General features: G+C 48.9%; 1 protein-coding gene across 3 annotated transcripts in view; it reads left to right on the forward strand.

The window, feature by feature from the left end:
• Positions 1-12,243, forward strand: part of JAK1 (Janus kinase 1) — a 243,496-nt gene that overhangs the window by 217,869 nt on the left and 13,384 nt on the right. For all 3 annotated transcript variants that reach the window (XM_060623878.2, XM_078451821.1, XM_060623877.2), the window contains 5 exons: positions 465-588; positions 2,598-2,784; positions 8,274-8,380; positions 11,236-11,379; positions 12,107-12,194. In XM_060623878.2, coding sequence (XP_060479861.1) covers positions 465-588; positions 2,598-2,784; positions 8,274-8,380; positions 11,236-11,379; positions 12,107-12,194 — 650 coding nt within the window. The remainder of the gene's footprint in view (positions 1-464; positions 589-2,597; positions 2,785-8,273; positions 8,381-11,235; positions 11,380-12,106; positions 12,195-12,243) is intronic.

The following is a 12,243-nucleotide window of genomic DNA, read 5'->3' on the forward strand; positions in this document are numbered from 1 at the left end:
CCTTTGGTGTGAACGGAACCATATTTTAGTGATGGGATGTGTGGTGTCATCAGTTGATTAGGTTGGGGCCAGTTGAGCATGTTGTTTAGGACTTTTTTGGTGCCCTCTTTTCCATCCCTCCCTGCTGTCTACTGGTCAGGCCTTCCTGCATCACCTTTGTGGGGGGGGATAGCTTCTGTCAAGCTGGAGACCACATGTGTAGGGAAGTCAGGGTCAAGCTGGGCTCAGTGCCTTAGATGGCAGACGAGTCCTCTTTCTAGACCTTGGAGACTTGATACGTGTTGAGGCTCCTTGGCATCTCAGCTTGCCTCATGTGTCCTCTCAGACAGGACTTCAGGCCCCAGGTTGGGTAATGGGATGGGCGCATAGGACTTGAGCCAGCTTGGGGAAGTGGCTACTCCAAGGGATTTAGAGTGCTGTCATCGGTATGAACTCTTTCTCCCTTTCCCTTTCTCTCCCTCTAGCACAGAATATGCCATCAATAAATTGCGGCAAGAAGGAAGCGAGGAGGGAATGTATGTGCTGAGGTGGAGCTGTACCGACTTTGACAATATCCTCATGACTGTCACCTGCTTTGAAAAATCTGAGGTCAGTCAGGCCGAGTCATATTGGCCACATGTGTTCAGTGCAGCCAGCCTAGGAGCTGCTGCAGAGAGGACCACCTGGGGGGAGGGCTGGGGTGGGGGTAAAAAGCCCAGGGAGATAGACACCCAGAGAAATGCAGAGCAGGATGTTGAGCATTATAATTTTCTGAGATATCCCTGGCAGTTCTGACTGGAACAACCCCACTCTTCAAAAGGAGACTTCCTGAGCAGCCAAACCCCGAAACTTTCCTCCTTGTGGCCCTTTCTTTCTTCCCTCAAGAGACCCATGTCAGGGATCCACAGCAGCTCTGGAAGGTAGAACATGGCCAGAAAACCAGTTCAGACCAAACATTTGTCATTTAGTGCATTTGTTCGGTGACAGAATCTCAGACACAGAGCCACGTCTGTCTGTGGTACTCACAGGTACCAACCAGTGCCAGGAAGGCCAGCTTGGCAGCCTGGCCTAACACAGCTTTCCCTGGATGGTAGCTTCAGATATTTTAATGGACGACTTGCCGTGCCGTGGTTTGACAAGTGGAGATGACTCTACTTAGTGACTCTACAGTAGCTGGAAGCTAGCAACGATGTGAGAGATACCCAGAAAGCAAAGATAGAAACCAGAATTGTTGACCTTACCTCACTAGACTACAATACTCCCTTTGTCATTCATGCAATCTTAAATACAGGAAATGGAATATTTTAAAAGACCATGAGTTTTACAGAATTAGTCCAGACAGATACACTAGTGTTGACTGGGTTAGCACGAACTGGGAGAACTAGGATGGCAGGGGGTGGGGCTGCAAGGTGGAAGTGAGCACATTAGTGCACCATAGCCCTCAGACACTGGATGGAAAAGTACTGGAGAAGCCCTGGGGACTAGACTCTGTTCAGAGGGGGAAGAGGAAATGGCAGAAGGAACCCAGGGCTGTCAAGTGTCTGGGTACCACTGCCTGCCTGGGAGCCTTCCTGTACAGCAAGGCCTCGTGGCTGATACGGCCACAGCGGGTCAGAACTTGTCGGCTTTGTTGTATGGGCAGCATGCCTGTCTTCTACATTCATCAGTCTGTGAAGGGAGTATAATGTTGTTAATATGGATGGGCGCACGAGACAGCCTAACTGCCTTCTGAGGTGGAATCGGCTTGTGCTGGACCAGGAATGTCGATGACTCAGGAGTGTGGTCCGCCTGGTGTCAGATTACCTGGGGAAAACAGGATCATAGATACGATTACTGGCACAGTTCATTTTAGCTCACCAGACACTGTGCTGACCACTTTACATGTCCTCATTTAAACCTTATACTGACCCTGTGAGATTGACCCCGGCATTATCCCCATTGTACAGATGAATAAAAACCAAGGCTTTGCGATCTTAAACATCTTATCCTAGTATATACCATAAGTAGATCTTTCCAACCTTCATCCTTAATGACTAAAATATTTATCTTTGTACAAAAAGTGCCCGTGAAGGAAAGCTGCTTATACTTCCTCTCTGTGGTACTATAGAATCTGGAAACGGACCAGACCACTGACCACCACCTCCCAGAGGGGTTCTCCTCAAATAGATGCATGGCCTGGAAGGGCTCAGTTTGAGAGACTTCCTGGATAAATGTTGTTATAGTAATGATTATTTCATGCATAATAATATTTGCAAACCTTTACAAAGCACCTTCTAAGTTTTTTACTTTGTCACACAGTCACAGCAACGTTCCTGTGAGGTTGGTTTTTCCTTGAACTCCATCTTACAGGTTTAAAACGGGGTGATGCTATTGTAGAAGTCCTGCTGTGTTAGGCTTTCTCTCTAGTGTTAACTCTCTTTGATCATTGTCTTCTTCTGGACTTATTTATTGTTTACTTGTTTGTAATAAATATTTATTTTTGAATAATTATAGATCTACAGAAATGTTACAGAGATAGTACATAGTTCCATATATCCTTGTTCAGCTTCTCCTGTTGTTGATACATTTGCCTGAGCCTTTTAAAACAAATCGTTTCTGGTCATTTTCTTGAATGGCAGGTGGTGGGTAGCCAAAAACAGTTCAAGAACTTTCAGATCGAGGTGCAGAAGGGCCGTTACAGCCTGCATGGCTCGGACCGCAGCTTCCCCAGCCTGGGGGACCTCATGAACCACCTCAAGAAACAGATCCTGCGGACGGACAACATCAGCTTCGTGCTGAAGCGCTGCTGCCAGCCCAAGCCCCGAGGTCGGTCTCCCCTGGCCAGAGCTGGGCCCTGTCCCTTCGCTGATCCCCTTTGCCCCTTGCTGATGCTCTAAGACACGGATCAACCAGAAGCTGCTGGTTGGTTTGAAGAAAGTGGCCCCTCCCCACAGTTTCTAGGTGTCCTTCATTTAGTTTTGTTACGAGTCTGTCCTGAACTTCAATCCTGGGCGTCAGGTGTCAGCATTGTCTATAGATAAAAACATACACCTTTTCTTAGCATCTCAGGCTTTGGAAAGAGCATGTTTAGGATTAGTAAACAGAAGCTTACCACTTTCCTCTTTAAGGTAAAATGTTCCCCTGTGAGTGGTTTATTTTCTGAGAAATGTTCCTAGTATATCCTCTGTGGGTCAAGAACTGTGGTAAATGCAGAGAATCAAATGCCTGACACTCAGGCCCCTCTCTCCAAGGGTTTCCAGTCTAACATAGAAAATGTTTCAGGTAAACAAGGCCACCGCACTACGTGATGGCTGTTTTTATCAACACCTACATATCAGACCTCAGGCTTGCAAAGAAGTGCATGGTCAGAATCCCTGAGTCGTGGACTGGAAAGCTGCACAGAGGTGGATCTTGAGCCTTGTGTTGGACAGTTAGCCTGGCCACTAGATAAGGGCTTTTCTAACAAAGCATGTGTAGGGGCAGTGTGGTAGGCCAAAGCAGGAGCTGCAGAAGAACAGGGGCTGAAGGGCTAATGCATTCAGTGAAGTTAGAAAGAAGAGGTAGGATGGTACGCCTGGGCAGCTCAGCTGGTTGAGCGTCCAGCTCTTGATTTTGGCTCAGGTCATGATCCCAGGGTCATGGGATCGAGCCCTGCGTTGGGCTCGATGCTGAGCATGGAACCTGCTTAAGATTCTCTCTCTCTCCCCAACCTGTGTTCTCTTTCTCTAAAATAAAATAGAGTAGGGTAGAATAGAATAAAATAAAAAGAAGGGGATGATGAGACTGGGAGAGGGCAGATTTGGGTCCTAGGAGGCCTTGGATGCCATGCCAGGGAGCTGAGTGGGGAACCATAGGAGAGTCAGGGAATAAAGTGGATGGGGGGTTGACGGACTCAGCTCTTCTTTTTGAAGCCCCATGGTTAGTGTCACTGATACCCTGCAGGTGAATTCATCACCTCTTAGAATGTGAGAACTGGAAGGACAGTTAGGCATCACCTAGTCAAGTGCCCCATTTTAGAGGTGAGAAAATTGAGTCCTGTAGAAATGAAGTGAGTCTCACTGAAGGTCAGGTCAAAGAGGGGTTTGAGTGCCAGTCTACTCCAGATAGTTTTTTTGACATTCCCATAGTGTGAGGTGCTGCCCTACATGTGTCACATCCTTCCCTCAGAAAGGGTCAGGCCTCAAAGAAAGGGCGGGCAGCGCATTTGGGATGGGCAGGCCCCAGTAAGTGTGGTCGAAGACTCTGAGGAGTCTCTTTATCTGACACATCTTGTTCTTTTAAGGGAATTTGTCCGTGAGCCTTTATGTCAGGGGTGGGCAGAGGATGCAACACCGGGACAGAAAGGGGCCTGGGTTCTTGATGTTTGAATCACTGTTTGGTCTCCCAGCCACGGGGCTGCCACTGCACTCAGGGAAAGAGGAAGGTCTTGTGTTCTTGTTGATCAGATAGGGTTTCCTGCCAGCTTCAGGGGTAACTGCAGCCTTTGTTTTCATGCTTGAAGATGTTCCGTGAGGGTAAAAACACATCTGCCACTTGGGCCTGAGACCTTGGCCTCAGAGGGAGGTAAAATCTTAAAGCCCAACTACCCTATTTACTTACATAATCTCTCTTCCAGGTAGTACAGGCAGATTGGTGGTCTCCGGGTAAGGTTGGGGGGGATGGAGGGCAGCAGCCACACATAGTGAGAAGTGGTGGCAGATGGGAGGCTGGGACAGGATTTCTTCCCTGGAATTAGCTGGGTAGGTCTCTGGTGTAGATTCCTGCCCTTCCCAGTCCAGACCTGGGAGCCAGTAGCCATGGCAGGAAAAGCACAGGAACGCATTGAATCCCTCTCTCACGGCTTCCCTTGGGGCCCCTGGAACTCCACACTGAATGTCCCTCCCACTTGAATATGAACTATTCAGACAGGCTCTGGGTCTATCTTACCACCCTGTGACTCGTAGGGTGGGTACACAGCACCCGGCACGGAATCCACGTTCGCTGATGTCTGATAATTACGGCAGTAGCTACCATACTGGTGGGTACTTAACTAATTTCAAATGCTTTACGTGCATATTTGCATTTATTCCATCTGTACAATAGCTCTTTGTAGCTGTTACGGAGATGTGGAAATTGAAGCCCAGAGAAGCTCAGTGCCTTGCTAGTGGTGTCAGTACTAGTTATGATAAAAGTAGCAGCAATTTATGATGACGATGGTGATGGTGATGGGTACTATCATGTGCCAGGCCCTGTCATTCAATCTTCCAAACAACCCGGAGTATGTTGTAATCGCCATTATGCTTGCCCAGGTAGTTCGAGCAGGAGTGGGGAATTGAACTCAAGTCCTCTGACCCACCTCAGATGGTCTTTTCCCTACATCACACTCTGCAAATGCGCAGGGGCAGCCATTAACCCACGGCTGTGGGGCAGGGGCCAGTTCTCCTGACCTGGGGGAGAGGAGGGACTGCCGGGGGGCTTAGGGAGAAAGGAAGAACAAGCTCTGAGGATGAGGCTGGCTTCTGTGTGCCCTCAGAAGCCCTCTGTCTTCCCTCTACCACCTGCAAATTAGAGAAGTGAGGAAATCATGACTATTAAAGAAGGTCGTTTTGGGTTCCTGAATGCCTCTGCCCTCCTAACTCTAAGGCTCTGATAGCCAGACTCTGACCTGGGTTTCTTACTTGAAAATGCAGCTGAGAAGCTCCTCATGGAATCAGTGAAAAGCAGGCAGCCCTCAGAGTGGATGTGACAGCAAAGCAAATCCACATCTCTGTGTCTGGTTCAGCCCCACGACCCCTCTCTAGGCCTGAGGGCGGCCATGTCAAGAAGGGGATAGGGACCCAGCAGGACTCACTGGCCTAGTCATCGCTGACCCACATCCTCATCTGTGGAGTCACGCTGGGTGTTTGATTTCTGCAGCCTTTCGCTCTGACACTGAAAGCTTCTGCAGGCCGTTGCCAACCAGCTGGTACAAGGATGGTGACGCTGACCAGGATGTAATGTTGGTCTTAACCACAATAACTACCAGTTTTGGAGTGCTCCCTAGATGCCAGGCACTGAAGTGAGCCCCCCTGTGTGCATTCTCATTTATCCCTCACAGCAACCTCACAAGGGGCACAACTGTGTCTCCCATTTTTCCAGTGAGAAACCAGGCTTGTGGGGGTTTAGCGGCTTTTCCTCACTCACATGGTTGACTTCAGTGCCACATTCCCCGTAGCAGCCATGCAGATCATCATCCCGTAAATGGTTCCTCTTTTCCTTCTCCTCTCTCAGTCCCAAAGCAGCTCTATTGCCCTGACTCTTCCCTGGGGACACTTTTCAAGTGGCCCTTTTTGATGTCTTTTCTCCAGGGCAGTCCTGAGTTGGCCTGTTTGAATCTGATTTTATCCAGGTGATTGCATGGAGTCAGGGTAACAGAATGGGGGAGAATAGACTCTGGAGAAAGGGTACCCAGAATGTGATCACAAGGGGAACCTGTGTCTGAACCTAGTTTCTGGCTCCCAGAACCTCCTCTGAGGTTGGTGTTATTACCATCCATGTTGCCGATGAGAAGATCAGTGTTCAGAGGAGTGGAAGGCACACTTGTCCAAGGCACACAGTAGGGGCAGAGACAATTTGAACATAGGAGGACACCAGTTCTCAACTCTTAACCACTATTGTACAGATTTTATAGTAAGTAGATTTAAAAATCTAACTTAAATTTTTTTTATTTTATTACAAAATTAAAAAAAAATTTTTTTTTTAACGTTTATTTATTTTTGAGACAGAGAGAGACAGAGCATGAACGGGGGAGGGTCAGAGAGAGAGGGAGACACAGAATCTGAAACAGGCTCCAGGCTCTGAGCAGTCAGCACAGAGCCCGACACGGGGCTCGAACTCACGGACCGCGAGATCGTGACCTGAGCTGAAGTCGGACGCTTAACTGACTGAGCCACCCAGGCGCCCCTATTACAAAACTTTTTAAGAATTTTTTTTGTCTTTGAGAGAGACAGTGCAAGCAGGGTAGGGGCAGAGAGAGAGAGGGAGACATAGATTCCGAAGCAGGCTCCAGGCTCGGAGCTGTCAGCACAGAGTCCAGTGCCAGGCTCAAACCCACAGACTTTGGGATCATGACCTGAGCCAAAGTTGGATGCTTAGGGGCGCCTGGGTGGCTCAGTCGGTTAAGTGTCCAACTTCAGCTCAGGTCATGATCTGATGGTTCGTGAGTTTGAGCCCCGCGTCGGGCTCTGTGCTGACAGCTCCGAGCCTGGAGCCTGCTTCGGATTCTGTGTCTCCCTCTCTCTCTGCCCCTCCTCTGCTCATGCTCTGTCTCTCATTCTCTAAAAAATAAGTAAACATTAAAAAAAATTAAAAACAAAACAAAAAACAAAAAAAAGGAAAACAGTGCCCTGCAAAGAAGTGAGGACTTGAGAGACCATGTTTGAGTTACTTGGCCTAATGTAGGGACCTAGTACTTAGTGCTCATGGGTGGAGTTCTTCCAGAGTTCCAGAACCCTCTCACTGCCAGTCTGAATCTGGAAGGTGCTCTCTTTCCCCACAGCGACATAGCTCAAAGTGGCTCCATGGTGGGAAGTCTCCTTCTGTGGGTTATAAATTCCATCAGCCTCCTGTGCTCACCCTTGCCCAGCAGATTTTGTGAAGTGTTCAGTTTGCTGTTTGAATTAGTGGTATTTGGGGATGGTCTGCTCATAATCTGTACATTTATATAGCACCTCCTTGGAGTCAGGCACTGCTGGGAGCCCAGAAAGGTTCAGGCACAACCTTCTCTCTGGATTACTTGTCCTGTTTTTTTACACAAAACCAGTGTTTTTCTACCTTCCTAACTCAGTTCCCCTCACTCCCTAGGCCCAACGTACTGATTCTTCCTCCCTCTTCAGCTCTCATCCTTCATCCTGATTATTCATTCACGCATTTAACAGATACTTACTGAGTACCTACTCTATGTTCCAGGCTGTGGAGGTAGAGCAGGAAATAAGACAGATAGTGGCCCCTGCCTTCGGGGAGTTTCTGTTCTCAGATTTTAAAATTTCACTTCCTTAGGCAAACCTTCCCTGAGTTCTGCTGCCACAACAGACCCTGCTCTCGCAATCTTGAGAGCAGCTGCACAAATGGGAGCTTTCCTTTCGATTGGTTGATTACTCGATTAGCTTAGGCTCTGTTATTTGCCTTAGCAGCTCCTGGAGGGCAGGAATCAGGTACTTAATAAATATTTGTTGAATGACTGAACCAACAAATGTACAAATGTTGTGTTCAGCAAGCCCCATGGTTCGGCAGACGTTGGCCAACTGGGATCTTGGACCTTCGCTGCCCTGCTCAGTCTTCTTCGTTCTCTCCCGCAGAGATCTCCAATTTGCTGGTGGCTACTAAGAAAGCCCAGGAGTGGCAGCCTGTCTACTCTATGAGCCAGCTGAGTTTTGACCGGATCCTCAAGAAAGATATCGTGCAAGTGAGTCATTGCTAAGGTTCCTGGGTCCACCTTGGTCCTGCCTCCCCATGGCAAGCAGTCTGAGGATTTGGGGGACTGAAGTCTGGGTTTGGGGAAATCCTATTGGAAAAAACAAAAACAAAAAAAAGAGACTTTTCTTTTGTAGTTAAAGCTGTTCAGCCAGCACCCTGCCATTCTACCCAGCTTTGCTCATGTTCCCAAGAGACACTTTGTCTTTGAAGGAAATGGATTAGTCAGGCTTTGTGGGGTTATCTAGGGTTACAGGACCTTCTGGGGAGTGGTCTTCTGCAAATAGAAGGAGTTGGAGAACTTGGTGGGAATGCTGACAAGGCAAGAGTAGGGTGTCCATGGGGCGAGTCTGGGCTGACGACCCTCGTTAACCCACCACATGCTGTGACAGAGCACTTCTAAAGTTCAACCCTGGGCTTTCAGATGATGATTCCAAAGGGAGCAAAGCTGGGGGAATACAGAATACAGTAAGGAGGCAGGAGAACTGTCTTGAGAGATAGGTCCCTTGGACCATTGTCCCAGCTTGGGAGGCCTCTTGCCCAGAGTTTGCAGCTGTAGGCAGGCCCAGTTTCCCTTGTAGCTGCCCTCGGGCTAAGGGTGTGAGGCCCAGGGCAAACCCCATGTTCTCTTCCATGCCCCTGCCCCAGTGGAGCATGGTGTGGAGCCACACACCAGGGAGGCCAAGGAGACAGCCTGCCAGCAGCCTTGGAGGGAAGGAACGTTTACTGCCTGGGAGAAACTGTGACACTTTGGAGGTGTTGGAGAATGAATTGTGGGCTCACGCCTACTAGGGAGCCTAGTGGAAGGTGGCAGGCTTGGGGTTGGTTTGCTAGTATACTTTCTTAGGTTAATCCCTAAAACTGTTGGGCAGGGTTTCAGGGCATAGAGGTCCGCAGCTGCAGCTGCCTCTCACTTCCTTTGATAAATCCTTCACTGAGGGCCAGATTGTGTTGTGTTCTGTCCTTCTGGTGGAGTCGGAGCTGTGGCCAGAGATTGAAATCACCAGAGTGGCAGTACCCTGGGTTTTTTTCCTGCCTAAATTTGGTCCTGTACTTGGGCCCTTCCTTCTTTCCTTGCCTTTGAACCTCTGCACAGATCATAGCCACCCTCCGTGTCCCCAGCACTCATCTAGCCAACAGTGAGCACTTTCACGTGTCACGCATGATGGCAACCCTTGGCAGGTGCACAGTGCGCTGGAGGAGCCAACTCGCATCTTAAGTAGATAATCGCGTTACCAAGACACAAGTCCTAAGTAGGGAAATACAGCAGGATGTGGGACTGTCAGATGGGACCATGCCGCCTAGCCTCGGGAGGACAGAAATGGCTTCCTGGGAAAGCGGCATCCAAGCAGAGTCCCAGAGGATACACAGCAAGCACCAGACAAAGGCAGAGGGAGCAGCACGGAAGGAAGCCAACGTGTAATACGCAGGACCCTCCGTGGGGCACTGTGGAGGCCTGTTGCCATGGCTTGGCTGCTGGGATAAGCAACCCTTCTGGGGAAGAGTAATTATTCTGCAAGCATATGGCTTTTACGGGATGTTCTGGGAACACAACTTCCCATAATCTTGATGAACCGCTTCATGACAGATGCAGCTTTAATGAATAGTCACAGGACCTCACCAGGATATGGGAGACAGGGCAGATGCATCGCCACTGTGCTATGACAGATGACAAATGGTGGCATTTGTGCAAATTAATATACCCGATTAATGATTGTATACATTCCTGTAGGGGCAGGACTGATTCCAAGGGAATCCATTTTCTGCATTTACAGAACGTGCTGGCATAATAGAATAATAGCACCATAACTTAACAGACTTTGCGAGGTTAATGTCAATAGCTTGAGAGTGCCTGAGTTTTATGAATCACATTTTGGTTTCCCAATATTAAGAATGTTTAACTCAGAATTATTACATCTTGAACTGGGAGACTCCTTAGAGACAGATGATTATGTGCTAAGGGCTTTTTGCTTTTTGGGTATGAGGCTTTTAGTCCTCATACCAGTTATTTGGTGGTATTATTCTCTTTCATATGTGAGGATACTGAAGGCCCATCCTTCCAGTCTCTGCCTCTGCCTTGACACCCTTCCCCCGCTGTGGGATTGTGAGGGCAAGTCCACATGTAAATGCATCACAAATTTTAAAGCTTAGCACGCATGTGCATATACAGACACACACACTGGGTAGATAGCTGAAAAACGAACAAGTGCCTGGTCTAGAGGGCAATCAAACAGAACATATCAGCCAGCAGATCGTTTCTGCCCATGATGTGCCAGACTCTGTACCTGGAGCCTTTATACCTGCCTCTTCACTTGATTCTAACACAGCCCTGGGAGGCAGGTACGATTGTTATCCCTGTTCACAGAAAGGAGTTGAGGAAAGAATGTCTCAAGTTAAATGGCCAGTGAGCAGTAGCATGATCACTAATAAGCCCCTTTTCTTTGTACCCTAGCCTATAGTAGAGTTGCCCCTGTGGGGTCCTCTCTGAGTCCACTTTGGAGGTGAGGGTGGGGCTGCTGTCACTGGAGGCTATTGGTGGCGCTACTAGAAGTTTTATGATTGGTCAGGATTATGTTTTAGCCACAGGTTGTTTCCTGGAAGTAGAAGGGAAGGAACCGTTTGGGACTGTAACGGTCTCCTGGGGCCCAGGAAGTGCCACATCTGTGTTTGGTTAAATAGCTTTGTATTTCTTTCGGAGGCCTGACGGGGACAAGACATGGGGAGGCTGTGATCTTTGGAGGCCCTTTTGCCTTCGCCCCACCCCTGCTGGTATTCTGTGTTCCCATTAAGTCCTCAGTGCAGCCCCAGAGAGGGGTCATCACCCCAACCTCCTGCTTCCTTCTTCAGGGCGAGCACCTTGGGAGAGGCACGCGGACGCACATCTACTCTGGAACCCTTCTGGATTACAAAGATGACGAAGGAACTTCCGAAGAAAAGAGAATAAAAGTGATCCTCAAAGTCTTAGACCCCAGCCACAGGGACATTTCTCTGGTAAGTGTCTCCTTCATAACCCCGTCCCCTCTTCTCCCCCAGTTCTGGAGCCAGTGGAGCACAGTGAGCCTGGAAGAACCTTTGTCTTTAGTTTGGCCTTTGTCATCTAGTCTGGATGCCTTTCTTCGAGTATAATCTGAGATAAAGCCGGCGTGGAAAATAAGTGAGGGAGGATTGAAGATGAAGTGGGTTGAGCAGCCTGTCCCTTCCTGGCCCTCCCACTGTCCTCCTGTTTCCTATCTAGAGTCCTTGTGGTGGAGCCCAGGACTCTACATAGTCCCTGGTGTATCACTTCACAGTCTACAGAATTAAAGCCCAGACGAGTAAAAGGACTTACCCAAGATCCCACAAACTGTTAGAGTGATAAAGCCAAGTCTTGACTGAGATCTGCCTGGGTTTTTGTTTATTCTAACACAGTGCCAAACATTGTTATTTCTCAAGGTTTAATGGAGAGAAAGTGGTGGATGTGCGTATCTAATGGGGAAATTGTCAGCTAGCCTCTCCTTCCAGCCTGGCTCCGTATCCTATTAGGTTGTCTAAATATATCCCGTATCCCAGCCGGCTTAGCAATGCCTCTGGACAGGCAAGGCCAGGGGAGCAGTTTCAGGGCCTGGGATGACAGTGATGAGTTTTCCTGGGACCCATTGACTTTCCTCCCAGCAGAGCCCCTTTGGCATCAGAGCAGTGGAGTCTGACCCTTAGCATTCCTTGTCCTCTTCTCCCACAGGCCTTCTTTGAGGCAGCCAGCATGATGAGGCAGGTCTCCCACAAACACATCGTGTACCTCTATGGCGTCTGTGTCCGAGATGTGGAAAGTAAGTGTATTCGCTGTGGAAGGGGAGGTTGCCCTGGCTGGGAGCGTTG

Source organism: Panthera onca, chromosome C1 (genome assembly GCF_046562875.1).
Source record: "Panthera onca isolate mPanOnc1 chromosome C1, mPanOnc1 haplotype 2, whole genome shotgun sequence".
Taxonomy (NCBI): Eukaryota; Metazoa; Chordata; class Mammalia; order Carnivora; family Felidae; genus Panthera; species Panthera onca.